Raw genomic sequence first — 19,995 nt, 5'->3', positions numbered from 1 at the left:
ATATGAGTGTACTACTTTCCTTAAATCAGATGAAATTAAAAAGAAGTAAAGATGCTTAGGTGCCAAGTGAAAGGACTTATTTAGGAAAGCAAGACCAGATTCTTTAAAATACTTTAATAATCAGATAATTTACAACAAGATGAATTTTTTAAAGTCACTTATACAAAGCTTTTATTTCAGTGAGTAAAATGCTGTGATATGTTTGATTCTGTGTAGTAATTGTTGTGTTTAAAGTCCAGTATCATGTTTCGAAGCATATCGGTTAATCATTATATTACCGGATTTGACATAGATTCATACAACTCAGTGTTTCTAAAATTCACTGGATATAGTATTACATTTTTCTGAATTCCACATTTTCAGTGTAAATAAATTACCCTTTAGCCCTTTATGATAATGCGTCTTCTTGTTTCAAAATCTACTGTGCTGTATGTGTGTTGGAAACCTGAAACAATTTTTAACAATGTATTATCTTTAATTATACAATTGGTCAGAGAAATGTTGTCTTCACATTAAGTGTATTGTAATTTTTCCATCTTGTCTTAGGTCTTGATGTTAAAAGCGAAGCATGTCAACGTTTTTTCCGAGATGGACTGACAGTATCTTTCACTAAAATCCTTATGGATGAGACAGTGAGTGACTGGAAGTTTGAAGTTCATGTGAGTCTTTTTAATTATGTTGGAGACAAAGAGTTACATGGTGATCCATGTGGATTTGTGTCTGGAAAGCATTACTCTTAAGTCCTTTGATAACGTTTGACAAAATTGAAGGCCTTTGAGAGCTGTATTTTAGAGTGAGCATGAGATTTGAAGTTATGAAACCTCATTTTAATGCTGTCACCTGAATCCCAAGTTCCTGTGACCTTATGCAAAACAGAGTATATCTTCTAATGTATCAGGTTATTGATTGTGGAAGTATGCAGTTTTATGTAGTGGTAAGAAACATTCCCAAGATGGGGAATATAATAGAAGACTTCAGTATAGCTGAGGTACCAAAGGAAATGATTTCATTGCAATGCAGTATGTAAATAAACACAGCATGAATGACAGAGAATCTTGGCAACCTTGTCCTTGTCAGTTTGTAGAAAAGGAAAGTTTTCCTTGGAAAACTAGTACTCCCCAAAGTTTCTGATCTGAATTCAGACTACAGTTTTAATGATAAAAAAAAAATCAAAACAGAACTTAAAATGTTCTCAGATTGGTAGTATTTTCAAGTGACGGGCTGTAGAAAATACAAGTACTCTCAAGGAAATTTCTTTGGTCTGGGACAAAAGTAATGCATTGATCCCGTGATACCTTCATATTGCAAAGATTTTGAAAACAAACAAACAAAAGTACTGTGAGAATCATTGAATTTCTGTAATTACTCCAAACCTCTGGTCCTAATTTATAAAGTGGAATTAGTCAAAAGTTACGAAGCAAACTTCCACTTGTTTGTGGACTGCAGCATTAGAAAATGTAAATGGGACCTTTCCTACAAATGACAATGGCATATAAAACCCAACATTTCCGATTTGGTAAGTGATAGACGGCTTTGGACGTGATCTGTGACTTTTGAGGTTTGGATGACGTATCTCCCAATTTGGGATAATTGACTACTTTAAATGTTTAAATTTTAGAATGAACTGTCTCCATGGTACAAATTTCAAGAGAAGAGAATGGTGATTTGCATGTGTCCTGTAGACATAAGACTGAAATAGACATCCAGTAAAGTCTGCTTCATTGCAGCCATTCTTAGATAGCTTTTGAAATTAGGTGTAATACAACTGTGAAATAAGTAAATACTTACTTTCAAAGATACATCAGTTTGATCACAATATCTGTGAAATAAATGAAGCAGAATTCAGGCTACCAGGATAGAAACGTGGAGACAGATCATTACTAATAAGAATTGAAATGTTTTTGTTTAGGAAATTGGATTGTTTTTTCTTCTAACTCACCTTCCTCCCCTTAACGTAACAGAGGTGTATTATTAACAATGCTCATCGCCTAGTGGAACTTTGTGTGACCAAGTTGTCCCAAGACTCGTTTCCACTTCTGGAACTTCTCTCCATGGCCTTAAATCCTCATTGCAAATTCCATGTCTACAACGGTACACGTCTAAGTGAATCAGTTTCCCCAGGTGCTCAGTTGCCTGAAGACGAACTGTTTGCTCATTCCTCAGATCCACGATCACCAAAAGTATGTTGGTTTGTTCTCAGAATTAAATAGTAAAATGACTTTGTCTAAAAACTTTAGTGACATGAACCATCTTTTAACACGATAAGCACACAACGCTGTTGTATGTAGGTTTCTGTTTACAGACACATTATGTAAGTATTGTTCATTCATTAACGATGAACTCCTGGCCACTACCACTGTAACTCCTACCTGAACAAAGATTAGTATGTGTTGATTGGTTGTTGAATATGTTTGTTGGGATCTAACTTTGTATTTCACCTAGACGCAGTGATTCAGTATTTGTTCCTTCTGTGTTTAGAGTGACTTTAGAGAATATAATTACTGCAAATAAGGAGCATCAGTTGTTTGTACATATATATTTAACAGCAGGAAGCAGATTTATTTACAGACTGTAAACAGATTTTTAAATTTTATTCTTTGCTTTCATTACATACTATTGTTATTTTGATTTTTTTATTAGAAACCCTTAGTGCTGATCAAGATCTTAGTCTTGGGTCAAGTAAATAATCTCAGTCTGTTATTAACCCAAAGGATAATTAATTGCATGGAAGCAAGGCTTAAGAAAACGGGAACCAAGGGTACAGACCAAACTAAAAAACGAGCCAGAAGCACTGAGTAGCAGACCAGGCTATGGAAAAGGCTCCTGGTTCTATGTACATTCCTTCTACTGTTTTGCTGGCTTAATTTATCATGCTACTGAAGTTTTAATAGTAAAGTCTATTTTATTTTTATACTCATTTTGGTTAAATATTTTAAACACATGGAAAAATGTAAACCAACAGTAGAAACAGAAAGCAGAACATAACTTTAGTGTGTGTGCATGCTAATGAATACCAAAAACACTGTTCTCTGTGTTTAGAAACCTCTCCTTTCTTTTTCCTTCCTAATATTCTCTGCTTAACACTTCAGTAGTGTGAATAGATTGGGTTAATGCAAGCATCTTTGTCTTAATTCTGATCTTCAAGGGAAAGTTTTCAATTTTTTAATCATTGACTTTGATGTTGGCTGTGGGTTTGTGAGGTGCCCTTAATTGTGTCAAGGTAGATTCTTTTTATTCTTGTTTTTTATTATGTTAGGTTGTTGAATTTTGCCCAGTCCTTTTTCTGCATCAGTTGAGATGATCATATCAAATTTTCTTTCCTTTATTCTGTTAATGTGGTATATTAATTTGATTTTTTAAAATTGAAACCTGGCATCCCAGTGGACATATATCCCACGTACTTGTGTGTATACTTACTTTGCTGATGAGTTTGGTTGCCAGTATATTGTTGAGGGATTTTTACATCAAATATTCAGCATAGATACAGTCTTTAGTTTCCATTTGTCTTTGGTACTAGAGAAATGCCGGCCTCTTAAAGTGAGTTTGGACATGTTCCTTCCTCTTCTGCTTTTGGAAAGATTGAGGATTGGTGTATATGTTCTTTAATATTTGGTAGAACTCTACAATGAAACCAACCATCTGGTACTTGATTTTCTTTTGCTGGTTTTGTTTGCTGATTCAATCGCCTTATTAATTATAGGTCTTTTCAGATTTTCTGTTCCTGATACAGTTGTAGCATAGGTGGGTTGTTCTTGAAATGTGTCAGTTTCATCTAGGTTATCCATATGTTGACATAAATTTTTTATAATTATTACTAATATTTCTTATAAATCTATGATGGGTCTTCTCTTTCGTTTACAGTTTTAGTTACTTGAGTCTTGCTCTCTTCTTTTTCCTGTAGCTGACCTAAGGGCTTCTCATCTCACAGGTAAATTTTATGAAACAGTTCTTGATTTTACTGATTTTTTTCTCTCTCTCTGTTGTTTTTCTCTTTCTCTGTTTTGTTTATCCTTGTTCTAGTGTCTTCTTGCCAAAATACTAGTTTTGAGATTAATTGGATAGGATAATTTTTTTCTTGCTTCCTAGGAGAAGTTAGGTTGTCAAACTGAGAGCTTTCTTTAAAAATAAGAAATGTTTTAAACTATAAATTTTTCTCTTACAACTGATTCTTCTTTTCACTAGTTGGATGAGTTGTTCTCTATTTATTTTGGGTTTTCCAGGTTTTCTTCTATTAATTGATGTCCAGCTTCATTGTATTGTGATGGGAAAATAGGCTATGATTTAAATCCTTTGAAAAGACTTGTTCCCACACAGTGTTCTGTGTGCCCTTATAAAAGTGTGTGTTCTCCCATTGTTGGGCAAAGTGTTCTGTGTATCTAAGCAAGATTCAGTTGTTCTTTATTATTATATAAAACTATGTTCCTCCACCCCCAAAAAAACATAGTGCTTTCATTTTTTTCTTTATTGAAGTATCGTTAATATACACTTACATTGCTTTCAGATATATACAGCACAGTGATTCAGCAATCCCTACATTATTAAGCCTCTCCCACTCTCTGGTGCAGTTACTATTGGTCAACATAGAAAGATGTTACCGAATCATTGACTATATTGTCCCTGTGACCAGCTTATATTATGATTGAAATTTTCTGTTTGCACTTTATCCCCCACACCCATTGTAACCACCCATTCAAACCCCTTCCCCATGGTAACCACTAGTCACTTTTGAGTTTCTGTGAGTCTACTGTGGTTTTGTTAATTCTCTTCTACTTTATTATTATGATGAAATCGTATGGAATTTGTCTTTCTCCACCTGGCCTATTCGACTTAACATAATACCCTCTAGGTCTATCCGTGTTGTTGCAAATGGCAGAACTTTTCTTAATGGCTGAATAATATTCCATTGTGTATATTTATGTGCCACATCTTCCTTACCCATTTATGTGTTGGTGGACATTTTGGTTACTTCCATTTCTTGACTATTGTAAACAATGCCACGATCAACATAGAGGTGACATATCTTCAAATTAGAGATTTTGTTTTCTTTGGGTACTTTCCTACACACGGAATTACTATTTCTAGTGTTTGTTTCTTGAGGAATCCCCATATTGCTTCCCACAACAGTTGTACCACCTGTTGACATTTCCACCAAGAGTGAAGGAGGTTCCCATTTTTCCACATAATCGCCAACACTTGTTACTTCTTGTCTTTTGGAGAGTGCCCGTTCTAATTGGTGTAAGGTGATATCTCATTGTGGTTTTTATTAGCGTTTCCCATATGTTTAGTGATGTGGAGCATCTTTTTCTTGTGCCTGTTGGTGAAGTGCCAGCTCGGTTCTTCAACCAGTTTTTTGATCAGGGTATTTGTTTTTTGGTTGTTGAAGCATGTGAATAATGTGTTAGTCCCTTATTGGATGAAACATTTATGAATATAGTCTCTCCGTACTGTAGGTTGCCTTTTCTACTAATGGTGTCCTTTGCTGTATAGAAGCTTTTTAGTTTGATATGTTGTCCCATTTATTCATTTTTTCTTTTGTTTCCCTTGCCTGAGGAGGTGTGCTCAGAAAAAAGTTGGTCATGTGTATATTCAAGAGATTTTTACCTATGATTTCTTGTATGAGTGTTATAGTTTCATGACTTATATCCAGGTCTCTGATCCATTTCGAGATTAGTTTTGTGTATGAGTTAGACAGTAATCAGGTTTCATCCTCCTACATGTAGTTCTCCAGTTTTGCCAACACCAGTTGTTGAAGAGGCTGCCATTTCCCTATTATCTATCAAAGGCTCCTTTATCATTTATTTATTGGGCATGTATGTGTGGATTTATATGTGGACTCTCTATTCTGTCCCATTGATCTATGGGTCTGTTCTTGTGCCAGTACCAAATTGTCTTAATTACTGTGGCTTTGTAGTAGAGCTTGAAATTGGGGAGTGTAATCCCTCCCCCCAAATTTATTCTTTCTCCTCAGGATTCTTTTGGCTATTTGGGGTCTTTTGTGGTTCCCTGTGAATTTTAGAACTAGTTTGTTATATTTGTTGAAGAATTCTGTTGGTATTTTGATGGTGATTACATTGAATCTGAGATTGCTTTAGGCAGGATGGCCATCTTGACAATATTAATTCTTCTTATCCATGAGCATGGGATGCATTTCCATTTACTGCTATTTAAAGAAGTTTAATTTCTCTCAAGAGTGTCTTATAGTTATCAGGGTGTAGGTCTTTAACCTCCTTGGTTAGGTTTATTCCTAGGTATTTTATTGATGCTGCTGTAAATGGAGTTGATTTCCTGATTTCTTTTTCTGCTCGTTCATTGTTAGTAGTACACAGGAGTGCAGCAGATTTCTGTGTATTAATTTTGTATCCTGCAACTTTGCTGAATTCAGTTAATTCTAGTAGTTTTGGAATAGAGTCTTTAGGGTTTTTTATGTACGCTGTCATGTCATCTGCAGACAGTGACAGTTAAACTTCTTGATCTGTCCCTTGGAGTGAGTGGTGTGTTGAAGTCTCCTAGAATGAATGCATTGCATTCTATTTCACAGGACCTTTAATTCTGTTAGTATTTGTCTGACATACGTAGATACTCCTGCGATGGGTGCATAGATGTTTATCATGGTTACATCCTGTTGTTGGACTGCCCCCTTTATCATTATGTAATGACCTTCTTTGTCTCTTGCTACGGTCTTGGTTTTGAAGTCAATTTTGTCTGATACAAGTACTGCAACTACTGCTTTTTCCTCCCTATTCGTTGCATGAAATACCTTTTGCCATCCCTTCACTTTCAGTCTGTATGGCTTTGAGTTTGAAGTGAGTCTCTTGTAGGCAGCATATAGACAGGTCTTTTTTTTTTTCTCTATTCAGTGACTTAGTGTCTATTGATTGGTGCATTCAGAACATTTACAGTTACGGTGATTATTAGTAGGTATGTACTCTTTGCCATTGCAGGCTTTAAATTCATGGTTATCAAAGGTTCAGGGGTAGCCTCTTTAATATGTAACAGTCTAACAACTTAACTTGCTTATTATGCCATAACAAACACAGTCTAAAAGTTGTTTTTCTTTTTCTCCCTTCTCTTTCTTCCTCCTCTACACTTTATGTATTAGGATTCTGTACACTCTGTGTGTAACCTTTGACCAGCTTTGTGGGCAGTTGATTTAATTTTGCATTGGCTTAGTAATTAATGATCTACTGCCATTACTGTGGTTTTATTTTCCCTGGTAACAGCTATTTAGCCTTAGCGGTACTTCCATCTAGAGCAGTGCCTCCAAAATACACTGTAGAGATGGTTTGTAGGAGGTACATTCCCTCAACTTCTGCTAATCTAAAGATTGCTGGATCCCTGCTTCAAATTTAAATGATAATCTTGCCAGGTAGAGTATTCTTGGTTAGAGGCTTGGCTGTTTTATTGCCTTAAATATGCGATGCCATTCCCTTCTGGCCTGAAAAGTTTCTATTGAGAAGCCTGATGATGGCCTGATGGATTTTCCTTTGTATGTGATCTTTTGTCTCTCTCTGGCTGCGTTTAATACTCTGTCCTTATTCTTGATCGTTGCCATTTTAATTATATGCTTTGGTGTTGTCTTCCTTGGGTGCCTTGGTTGGGACATCTGTGCACTCCCATGGCCTGAGAGACTGTTCTTCCCCAGACTGGAGAGTTTTTAAGCAGTTATTTCCTCAAAGTTATTCTTTTGGTACCCCTGAAATGCGAATATTACTTGATTGGTCGCACAGATCTCTTCGTATTCTTTCATTCCGAGAGGTCCCTTCTTTCTGTTTTTGGATTCATTGTTTTCCTGTTCTCTGATTTCTATTTCATTTACCATTTTCTCTGCCTCATCTGATCTTCTTTTCAACCCCATTGTATGTTTGATTTCAGATACTGTATTTTTTCAAAGTTTCTGTGTCTTCCTTGACGTGTTGCCTGAGGTCTTGAGTATTTTTCTGTAGCTCTGTGTGCATGTTGATGATTTTTATTTTGAAAACTTTACCAAGAATATTCGTGATTTCAGTTTCATTTATCCCTCTTTCTGGTGTTTGCGGGATTTTGGTTTGTACAAGGATCTTTTGCCACTTCATATTTCTGACAAATAATAGGGAAGAAAAACTATGTATATGCCCTGTCCTCTAGTGTCCCGAAGCTCTAGTCTGTGGAGCTGCCCAGGATCTGGAGTGTTGGCCGGGCTTGAGGTGATCAAGCCAGTGCCTGCCGGGAGGTAAGAGCTCTTTTCTGCTTCCCAGCTGCGGTGCCTGCCTGCACTGCCAGGGCCAGTGGGAAGAGCACTCTGGGAGCATCTTTGCGTTATACCCCTGTAGCTGTTAAGGCCTCCGGCTGGCCTGGCATGACGGCAGGGGCTACAGGTTCGCAAACCAAAGCCCAGAGGAAGGAGCATCAGGCTGTGTATCAGAGTGGGGGCCTCAGCACTGCATTGCCAGCCAGGCGGATGGAGCTGGTGAAGCTCCTAAAAGTCCCCAACCTGCTGGGCTGAGTGTGCTGGGACTATTTTGTTCACTTCTCCTTTCTCCTGTACAGTAAGCTCTGTGCAATCATTGCCCCTTTAGCAGCCCTCCCGCTGTTGGGACATCTTTCTAAGTGCCTGCCTTTCTTTTGCTTCAGAGTGGTCTGTTTGGGTACCTGTTCTCCACAAGTGGCTAGAATCTCAGTGTCTCTAAGTATTCCACCTCTGTTTGCTTTCCAACCCCACTAAATCTCCAGAGCTCCTTGTGATGGGTGTTCACGCTCCCAGGAGAGATCTCCAGGGGTGGATATTTAGCAGTCCTGGGCTTCTACTCCCTGCCCCATTTTTTTTTTCCTCCCACCTGTGAGCTGGGGTGGGGGATGGGCTTGGATCCTGCCATATAACAACTTTGCTACTTTACCTTTCCTTAAGGTCCCCTTTTTTTCCCCAGTTGGAGGGCCATCAGTTGCAGTCTTTGTTCTGATCTCTCTTTTCAGAATTAGTTGTTATTTGCTGTATTTCTGTGTTACATGTGGTTTTACAGGGAGGTTTTTGCCTAACTTCTCTCACCACCTTTTCCCCTTTCTCAGATAAAGGCTTCCTTCCCTTCAATTCTTTTTGTTTTTAAGGGTGGAAATTATTTCTGCTTAAGATTGGTAATAAAATGCTTATGTTCCCTTTTTTTCTTTTTATTTCCTCCTAAAACCTGGCTTTTTAGAAGATAAGACTTAAAACATCTTTTAGGGGCACCTATGTATTCGATTTTTATTTTTATATACCTTTAAAATTCACTTACATTCTTACACATGGAAACATGTTCAACTGAACACCCTTTCCTAATTTCTTTTCAGCAGATATACAGGGTAAATAACAAATAGTATCCGTGTCCCTATGAACTACTATGTATTTGCAACCTGTGTTGCTTCTGGCTTAAGGGAAAGAAAGAAAATACACTAGGAAAACAATAAATCTTTGAAAATATATGTTTGTTTTGTACTCTATTTAAACATTCTTTCAAACAGTTTACTGAACTTCCTTTTTTTGACTGACTTCAAACACATTTCAATAGCACGTTTGAAATTTTTTTCTGATGGAAAGAACTAACTTATCATTACCTGCATTACAGGGTTGGCTAGTGGACCTCATCAATAAATTTGGCACATTAAATGGATTCCAGATTTTGCATGATCGTTTTATTAGTGGAGCAACATTAAATGTTCAAATAATTGCAGCTCTTATTAAGTAAGTTATTTTAAAAGTAGTAATCATTGTAGTGTAAAGATTTTACTGCTTTAAAAACTGACTCAGTTTTCTAGTTCCTTCTTATTTTTAACTGGTAAGTTAATGTTTATTTAAGCATTGAACTTGTGGATATTGCAAAAGTTGTGTGTTTTTCCTTATTTAGACCATTTGGACAGTGCTGTGAGTTTCTCAGTCAGCGTACAGTGAAAAAGTACTTCATTCCAGTTATAGAAAGAGTTCCACAGTTTTTAGAAAATTTAACTGATGAAGAACTGAAAAAAGAAGCAAAGAATAAAACCAAAAATGATGCCCTTTCAGTGATTATTAAGTCTCTGAGGAATTTAGCTTCAAGGATTCCAGGAGAAGAGGAAACTGTAAAAAATTTAGATATTTTTAGGTTGAGAATGATACTCAGGTAAGATGCTCTCCCTTTAAATAATCATTTGCTTGATTTCTCATAGTAATACTTCTTCCAAATTTCTCTTGCAGACAGTTGGAGATATGTTCTTTTAATGGAAAGATGAATGCCCTGGATGAAATTAACAAGGTCATATCTAGTGTGATATATTACAGTGGCCGACATTGTAATCCTGAGGAGGAAGAGTGGCTGACTGCTGAGAGAATGGCAGTAAGCTCCTTTGCTTTTTTTATAAGTAAGAATCTATTGAAGGAAAATTAGTACCAGTTAATTCTAGGAGCAACAATAACAAAAACTTTAAAATTGGAAGATTGATTCATGACCATTATATCCTAAAACTTACCTTGTAATAGTAGTAAAAAATGATTTGTTTGAAGTGATACAGTAATGCCCTGCGTCTTCAGTAACTATATCATCCTAAGTACAGATGGTCATTGTTCTTCTAGTTTAGTGTTTTGTTAGATATTAAATAAATAAGAGGTAATATTTATAGGGATTAAATCTGGAATCTGGTGAATGAATTGGCATGATGGTAATATGCCAATTTAGAAGTTTTAAATTGGAGGTTATACTAAAGAAGTAATGTTTTATATAATACTAAGAACTTCTCAAACCATTTACATTTTGATATTGAAAGGAAATTATTTACCATATAGATCATTATACATGTTGGTGTTGAAAAATGTATAACATACGGTAGTAGGTTACTCAGTAATTTCTTTCTCGTGTGTCTTGTATGCCAGCCTTGTGGGTGCCTCTATGAAGAATAATTTCTGCCTTAATGGAGTCTTCAGTTTAATGGTGGAAATGACCAAACATAAAAAGCATTTTGAGGAAACTCGGTTGATACTGAGAAAATAGTCAATAACCTACACCTAGGCTCTGACTCAGTGTTGGTGGTCAGGGTTACATGTATGCAGTTTGCCCACTTTGTGGAATGTCAGGCAAAGAACTACTCAAAAATGCCTGCTAGTCCTTGACAGAAAATAGTGTTCAGACAATTTTTAACCAATTTGTATTGTTGTGGCTTTTTTACAAAAGAATCTCGTAGGACAGATTCACATACAACATGGTTCTCTACAGATAGTTTGAGATGTTACTGCAGTAATATGGGGACATGTTTGTATCTGAAAAATTAACTTTTGTGTAACAGTTTATTGTAATGTTTATTTATTTTTGCATTAAAAAATAAGCACATCAAATTGGTTTATAATTTATAAAATATAGCACATCATAGGAGCATTAATGTGCAAATTAGAATTCTGTGTAATTACTGTAAATTGAATGCTTTTCTCTAAAACAACATTTAAACACATAGTTGTCCCTAGAATAATGCTGGATTTCGCTTTTGATTGCAGAACTTAATTTTGAATAGCCCTTCTCAATAACAAACACATATGTTAGGTTATGATTAACACATACTTTAAGTGTTTTTTCAAATTATCACAGGTCTCTAGAATATTTTCAGCATGTTAATTGAAAAAAATCTGCATATCAGTGGATGCAGTTAGTTCAAATCCGTGTTGTTCATGGGTTAACTATATTTTAGTTATAATGTATGAACATAAATGTAATTTGAGCTTTTGAATTTCCATTGATGTTTCTTAGAAGTCTGAATTACTCAGTTTTCTATTCATTGAGATGTATTTGACGTAATAGCACTATATTAGTTACTCAACATAAGGTGTGCAGCGACGGTTTGATTTTCATACATTTTCATATGATTACCACAAGTTTAGTTAATAACATTCATTATCTCATAGATACAAAAAGAGAAAAATGTTTTTTCCTTGTGATGAGAGAAGTGTAAGAATCTGTTGTATTAAAGATTTTCAAATATTTCATACAGCAGTGTTAACTACAGTGAGCAATCTGTACTTTACATTCTCACTACTTATTTATCTTATAACAGGAAGTTCGTACCTTTTAACACATTTATTCAATTCCCCCATCCTCATAGTTTGCGTTTTATAAAAGCTTTTCAGTTTCTGTTATGAAACAAATTTTTATATTATATTTAGGAATGGATACAACAGAACAATATTTTATCCATAGTTTTGCGAGATAGTCTTCATCAGCCTCAGTATGTAGAAAAGCTAGAGAAGATTCTGCGTTTTGTGACAAAAGAAAAGGCTCTTACCTTGCAGGATCTTGATAATATCTGGGCCACACAGGTAAGGAATTTAAGAGGATAGCTATTTTATTGTTGTAAGGAAAATACTAAAAGTTTACTCCCTATAGTAGTCATTACGCAGTAGTCTGTTAATTTGTATTACTTTAGTTTAAACTCTTGATCTATACAGAAATCCTGCCAATAATTGAAATACAGTTTTGCTGGAGTCCAGCTCCAGTGAGTCCAGGAGTCCCTGAAGGATGGACGGCATCGGTGACTAACGGAAATAAATGACACAGGCACTAGCAAAAGCTGAGCCTGGCCTTTACTGACAAGTAGCACTTTGATCATATACTCTTTGATTACATAAAGTACAGATATTAATCATTTAATTGACACACAGCACGGTGACATGCGTTTGGAGACTGAGATTACATCATGTGGCAGGTCTTAGCAGTTAACTTGTTTCTGCGTAAGCTTTGTTCTTAGTTATTGTGGCCAGAAAATCTTAACAAAGATCAGGTAGGTGCCAGACTCTTGGTTTCTTCACAGATGACTACCTAAAGGTCACTATTCTCTTATTTTTATGTAGGGCCTTCATTCTTCTGTACATATACTCCCATTCTTCATCTCTGGTAGGAAAGAAGGAGGCTCTTTCTAAAAGAACACGACTTTTTTTGGCAGGCAGGGACAAAGTTTATGGACTGTGTGTCTCAGACCCATTTTCAGTAAGACCTACAGTGGAGATTTTTCTGATGTGGAGTTAGGTGATGCGCTGTTCTCATTTGTTTTGTAGCTTGCCAGGTTGTTCTCTGGCTGGCTCACCACAGAATATCATTTGTTCTCTGTACCCAGCTGTTGCCATTAATCTTTGAATATGTTATTTGGAGGCCACATAGGGGTGGGGGAAGGAACCTCAACCCAGGTAAATTTCCCATATCTTTTTCCCATAAACTTGGGTTCAGTTCTCGTGGGGTCTCACTTTCCCATCATCGGGGGTAGTCACAGGGACAGTAGTGGTTTTTTCCTATTTCCTTTAGGGCCAGTACCTAAAATTTTCAGGGAGAATTAGATATGGCCTCTTCCCTGAAGGGGCAGTTTGAATTAAAACCATAATAAACAAATTTATTAGGAGAGGGACATTTTCAGCAGGAGGGATATTGGGTTGCTCCTCTGGGAAGGCCACTGTGCAGTCCCTTCCATCCGACTTCTTGGACTGTGTCATCAGACTGGCGGTTCGGACCGCCTCCCAGTACAGTTTATGTAACAATTATATTAGTTTGAGATGAACACCTTAGAGATTCATCAGTTATCTGCATTACTCAATGCTCACAGTGTTAAGTGTAGCTTTTACCCCACAAAGATACTGTAATATTATTGGCTACGTAGTACTTAACGCTAATACCTTCATCATGATTAATTTTATAACTGGAAGGTTGCACCTCTTTTTTTGATTGAAGTTCATTCATAATAAAGTTTTGAGTCAGTTTCTGGTGTACTGTATAGTAATTTGATAGTTAAATACATTATTAAATGGTCGTTCCCAATAAGTGAGTTGATATCTGTCAACATAGATACTGCAGTATTATTGACTATATTCTGTGTGCTGAGTGTTCATCCTCATCACTCAAATACATTGTAATTGAGATGATGGAGATTTTGTGTCTCTCTATCCCCTTCACCTCTTTCACCCAACACCATTTATTCAAGAGACTGATGGTCTTTTCCTTTCTGAATACACTTGTCATATATTAATTGACCACATTACTGTTGATTTATATCTGGACTCTCCGTTTGCCTGTAAACGTATTCTTGTCCCAGTAGAAAAGTGTATTCATTACTCTAGTTTTGTGGAAGAGTTTGAAATCAGGAAGCGTGACACCTCCGACTTTGTTCTTCTTCTCCAAGGTTTCATTGGCTATTCAGGGATTTTTGTAGTTCCATGCAAATTTAGGATTATTTCCTCTAGTTTCATGAAAAATACCATTGGTATTTTGATAAGGATTGTGTTGGAAATACTGCTTTGGGCAGGACTTTTACAGTATTCTTTCTGTGCACATGGACTAGCTTTCCATTTATTTGTGTTGTCTTCATTTTCTTACATCAGTGTTTTATAACTTCATAACTTTTAGCTTCATGGGTAGACTTATTACTAGGTATTTAATTCTTTTGGATGCATTGATATTTGGGATTTTAATTTCTCTTTCTGCTATTTTGTCATTTGTATATAGAAACTCAACAGATTTCTATATGTTAATTGTGTATCCTGTGACATTACTGAAATTATTTATTAATAAGCTAGTAGTTTTATGGTAGGGTTGGGGTATTTACAAGCTTCAGTATACAGAGTAATGTCATCTGCAAATATTGACAGTTTTACTTTTTCCTTATCTATTTGGATGCCTTTAATATCTTCTTGTCTAATTGACATGGCTACAGTTCCAGTACTATGTTGAATAAAAGTGGTGAGAGTGGGCATCCTTGTCCTCGATATGTGGATATCGAACCCTCCAGCATGCCTTGGATAACCTGTACATGATGGTGGTAGATGACCTTCTTAATGTATTTTTTTTTTGCTATCATTAATCTACAATTACATGAGGAACATTCTGTTTACTAGGCTCCCTTCTTCACCAAGTTGCCCCACACAAACCCCATTACAGTCACTGTCCATCAGCGTAGTAAGATGCTGTAGAACCACTACTTGTTGCACAGCCCTCCCCGTGCCCTGACCGTCACATTATACATGCTATTCGTAATGCCCCCTGTCTTTCCCCTCCCAGTCATTCCTCTCTTCCTACCCACACTCCCCAGTCCCTTTCCCTTTGGTAACTGTTAGTCAATTCTTGGGTTCTGTGTTTCTGCTGTTGTTTTGTTCCTTCTTTTTTTCTTTGGTCTTAAACTCCACAGATGAGTGAAATGTTTTGATACTTGTCTTTCTCTGCCTGGCTTATTTCACTGAGCATAATACCCTCCAGCTCCATCCATGTTGTTGCAAATGGCAGGATTTGTTTTCTTGTTATGGCTGTATAATATTGCATTGTGTATATGTACCACATCTTTATCCGTTCATCTACTGGTGGAAACTTAGGTTGCTTCCATTTCTTCACTGTTGTAAATAGAGCTCTGATAAAAATAGGGGTGCATATGTCTTTTTCAGACTGGGCTGCTACATTCTTAGGATAAATTCCTAAGAGTGGAATTTCTGGGTCAAAGGGTATTTCTATTTTGAATCTTTTTGAGTTATCTCCATACTGCCTTCCACAATGGTTGAACTAAATTACATTGCCAGCAGCAGTGCAGGACGGTTCCCCTTTCTCCACAACCTCGCCAACATTCGTTGTTGTTGGTTTTTAGGATGGTAGTCATCGTAACTGGTGTGAGGTGATGATATTTCATTGTGGTTTTAATTTGCATTTCTCTGGTGACTAGCGATGTGGAGCATCTTTTCACGTGTCTGTTGGCCCTCTGAGTTTCTGCTTTGGAGACCTGTTCAGATCCTCTGCCCATTTTTTATTGGATTATTTGCTTTTCGTTGTGGTGCGTGAGCTCATTATATCTTTTGGATGTCAACCCTTTATCAGATCTGTCATTTATGAATATATTTTCCCATACTTCTCAGCTTGATATAGTCCCACTTGTTCATTTTTGCTTTTGTTTCCCTTTCCGGGGAGATATGTTCATGAAAAAGTTGCTCACTTTTATGCCCAAGAGATTTCTGCCTGTGTTTTTTTCTTAGAGTTCTATGGTTTTATGGCTTACATTCAGGTCTTTAATCCATTCCGAATTTACTTTTATGTATGGGGTTAGACAGTGATCCAGTTTCATTCCCTTACATGTAGCTGTTCAGCTTTGCCAACACCAGCTGTTGAAGAGGCTGTCATCTCCCCATTGTATGTCCATGGCTCCTTTATCTTATATTAATTGACAATGTATGTTTGGGGTAATCTCTGTAGTCTGTATCCCGTTCCATTTGGGAAGCAAGATCCCCCCCCACACACACTTATTTTTTCTTCTCAGGATTGCTTTGGCTATCTGGGGACTTTTGTGCTTCCATATGAATTTTAGAACTATTTGTTCCAGTTCGTTGAAGAAGGCTGTTGGTTTTTTGATAGGGATTGCATTGAATCTGTATGTTGCTTTAGGCAGGATGGCCATTTTGACAATATTAATCTTTCCTAGACAAGTGCATGGGATGAGGTTCCATTGTTAATTTCTCTGAAGAGTGTCCTGTAGTTTTCATGCTATAGGTCTTTCACTTCCTTGGTTAAGTTTATACCTAGGTAAATTTTTTCTTTTTGATGCAATTGTGAATGGAATTGTTTTCCTGATTTCTGTTTCTGCTATTTCATTATTAGTGTATAGGAAAGCAACAGATTATTTTGTGTCCTGCAACTTTGCTGAATTCAGATATTAGTTGTAGTAGTTCTGGAGTGGAGTTTTTAGGGGTTTTTATTTACAATATCATGTCATCTGCAAATAGTGACAGTTTGTCTCCTTCTTTCCCAATCTGGATTCTTTGTATTTCTTTGTTTTGTCTGATTGTTATGGCCAGGACCTCCAGTACTGTGTTGAATGTCAGTGGGTAAAGTGGGCATCCCTGTGTTGTTGCCCATCTTAGAGGAAAAACTTTCAGCTTTTCACTGTTAAGTATGATGTTGGCTGTGGGCTTATCATATATGGCTTTTATTGTGTTGAGGAACTTGCCCTGTTATACCGATTTTCTTGAGAGTTTTTGTCGTGAATGGATGTTGAGTTTTGTCAAATGCTCTTTCAGCTTCTATCAAAATGATCATGCTTTTTATCCTTCTTTTTGTTTCTGTGGTGGATGATGTTGATAGACTTTCGAACGTTGTACCATCCTTGCATCCCTGAGATGATTCCCACTTGGTCGTGCTGTATGATCCTCTCGATGTATTTTTGAATTCTATTTGGTAATATTTTGTTGAGTATTTTTGCAGGTATGTTCATTGGGGATATGGTGTATAATTTTCTTCTTCTTTGCGGTGTTTGCTTGGTTGTGTGATTAGAGTGATTCGGTCTTCACAGACTGAGTTTGGAAGTATTCTGTCCTCTTCTATTTTTGGGAAAACTTTAAGGGGAATGGGTATTATGACTTCTCTGCATGTCTGATAAACTTGCGAGGTAAATCTATCTGGCCCAGGGGTTTTGTTCTTGGGTCGTTTTTTTGATGGCTGTTTCAATTTCTTTGCTGGTAAGTGGTCTGTTTAGACTTTCTCTTTCTTCCTTGGTCAGTCTTGGAAGGTTGTATTTTTCTAGGAAGTTGTCCATTTTTCTAGCTTTTCCAGCTTGTTAACATATAGATAGATTCTCATAGTATCCTCTAATGATTCTTTGTATTTCTGTGGGATCCGTCATGATTTTTCCTTTCTTGTTTCTGATTCTGTTTATATGTGTAGATTCTCTTTTTCTCTTAATAAGGCTGGCTAGGGGCTTACCTATTTTGTTTATTTTCTCAAAGAACCAGCCTTGGTTTCATTGATTTTTTTTCCTATTGTTTTTATTCTTCTCAATTTTATTTATTTCTTCTCTGATCTTTATTATGTCACTCCTTCTGCTGACTTTGGGCCTCATTTGTTCTTCTTTTTCCAATTTTAATAATTGTTACTTTCAACTATTCATTTGGGATTGTTTTTCCTTCTTTAAAGTGGCCTGGATTGCTATATTATTTCCTCTTAGAACTGCCTTCTGTTTGTCCCACAGAAATTGAGGCTTTGTGCTGTTTTTTGTCATTTGTCTCCATACATTACTTGATCTCTATTTTAATTTGGTCATTGATCCAGTGATTACTTAGGAGCATGTTGTTAAGCCTTCATGTGTTTGTGAGCCTTTTTGTTTTCTTTGTGCAGTTTATTTCTAGTTGTATACCTTTGTTGTCTGACAAGTTGGTTGTTAGAATTTCAGTCTTTTTTAATGTACTTTGGCTCTTTTTGTGGCCTAGTATGTGGTCTATTCTGGTAAATGTTCCATGAGAAGAATGTGTATCCTGCTGCTTTTGAGTGTAGCGTTCTGTAGACGTCTGTTAGGTCTATCAGCTGTTCTAGTGTGTTGTTCAGCACCTCTGTGTCCTACTTATTTTCTGTCTGGTGGAACTGTCCTTTGGAGTGAGTGGTGTGTTGAAGTCTCCTCAAATGAATGCATTGCATTCTATTTCCTCCCTTAATTCTGTTAGTATTTGTTTCACATATGTTTGTGGTCCTCTATTGGGTGCATGTATGTTTATAATGGTTATATCCTCTTGATGGAGTGCCCCCTTTATCATTACGTAATGTCCTTCTTTATCTCTTGTTACTTTCTTTGTTTTGAGGTCTATTTTGTGTGATACTGTACTGCAATACCTGTTTTGTTCTCCCTGTTGTTTGTATGAAATATCTTCTTCCATCCCTTGACTTTTAGTCTGTGTATGTCTTTGGGTTTTCAGGGGAGTCTCATAAGCAGTATGTAGATGGGTCTGGCTGTTTTATCCATTCTCTTACTCTTTGTCTTTTGATTGGTGCACTCAGTCAATTAATATTTAGGGTCATTACTGAAAGACATGTACTTATAGCCATTGTAGGCTTTAGATCTGTGGTTACCAAAGGTTCAAGGGTAGCTTCTTTGCTATCTACCTGTCTGCCTTAACTTGCTTATTAAGCTGTTATAGACATAGTCTGATGGTTCTTGATTCCTCTCCCTTCTTACTCCTCATCCTCCATTCTTTATGTGTTAGGTGTTTTATTCTGTACTCTATTGTATTTCCTTTGCCTGCATTTGTGAGTCGATGATTTTATCTTTTGCCTTTACTTAGTATTTGTTTGGTGTACTTTCTTTGCTGTGATTTTATTTTCTCTGGTGACATCTTGTTAGCCTTAGGAGTGCTTCCATCGAGAGCAGTCCCTTTAAAATATCCTGTAGACGTGGTTTCAGCAGGCAGATTCCCTCAGCTTTTTCTTGTCTGGGAATTGTTTAATCCGTCCTTCATATTTAAATGATAATCGTGCTGGATACAGTATTCTTGACTCTAGGCCATTCTGTTTCATTACACTACATGTATCATGCCATTCTCTTCTGGCCGGTAAGGTTTCTGTTGAAAAGTCTGATGATGGCCTGATGGGTTTTCCTTTGTAGGTGACCTTTTTTCTCTCTCTGGCTGCCTTTAATACTCTGTCCTTGTCCTTGATCTTTGCCATTTTAATTATTATGTGTCTTGGTGTTGTCTCTCTTGGGTCCCTTGTTTTGGGAGTTCTCTGTGCTTCCATGCTCTCAGAGACTATTTTGTCTCCCAGTTTGGGGAAGTTCTCAGCAATTATTTCTTCAAAGACACTTTATTTCCCTTTTCTCTCTCTGCGTCTTTGGGTACCCCTTTAATGCAAACATTGTTCCGTTTGGCTTGATCACACAGGTCTCTTAATGTTCTTTCATTCCTGGAGATCCTTTTATCTCTCTCAGCCTCACCTTCTCTGTCTTCCTGTCCTCTGATTTCTATTCCATTAATGGCCTCTTGCACCTCATTCACTCTACTCTGAAGTCCTCCCAGAGATTCTTTTATTTCCGTATTCTACCTCCTAACGTGATCCTTTAGCTCCTGCATATTTCTCTACAGCTCCATCAGCATGGTTATGACCTTTATTTTGAATTCTTCTTCAGGAAGATTTGTTAAATCTATGTCCCCAGGCTCCCTCTCAGGGGTCGTCTTGGTAATTCTGGACTGGATCAAATTATTCTGCCTTTTCATGGCGGTTGAGGTAGTCATAGGCAGTTGGCGTGTTT

At 36.8% G+C, this 19,995-nt stretch overlaps 1 protein-coding gene across 3 annotated transcripts in view; it reads left to right on the top strand.

Annotated features, from left to right (window-relative positions):
- Positions 1-19,995, top strand: part of LOC130682132 (probable ubiquitin carboxyl-terminal hydrolase FAF-X) — a 165,586-nt gene that overhangs the window by 12,859 nt on the left and 132,732 nt on the right. For all 3 annotated transcript variants that reach the window (XM_057496272.1, XM_057496274.1, XM_057496271.1), the window contains exons 4-9: positions 547-659; positions 1,962-2,180; positions 9,579-9,694; positions 9,858-10,109; positions 10,184-10,322; positions 12,134-12,286. In XM_057496272.1, coding sequence (XP_057352255.1) covers positions 547-659; positions 1,962-2,180; positions 9,579-9,694; positions 9,858-10,109; positions 10,184-10,322; positions 12,134-12,286 — 992 coding nt within the window. The remainder of the gene's footprint in view (positions 1-546; positions 660-1,961; positions 2,181-9,578; positions 9,695-9,857; positions 10,110-10,183; positions 10,323-12,133; positions 12,287-19,995) is intronic.

The sequence above is a fragment of the Manis pentadactyla genome, chromosome Y (genome assembly GCF_030020395.1).
Source record: "Manis pentadactyla isolate mManPen7 chromosome Y, mManPen7.hap1, whole genome shotgun sequence".
In the NCBI taxonomy this organism is placed as follows: domain Eukaryota; kingdom Metazoa; phylum Chordata; class Mammalia; order Pholidota; family Manidae; genus Manis; species Manis pentadactyla.
Note: the sequence above shows the minus strand (reverse complement) of the source record. Positions and strands in the feature narration are given on the sequence as shown.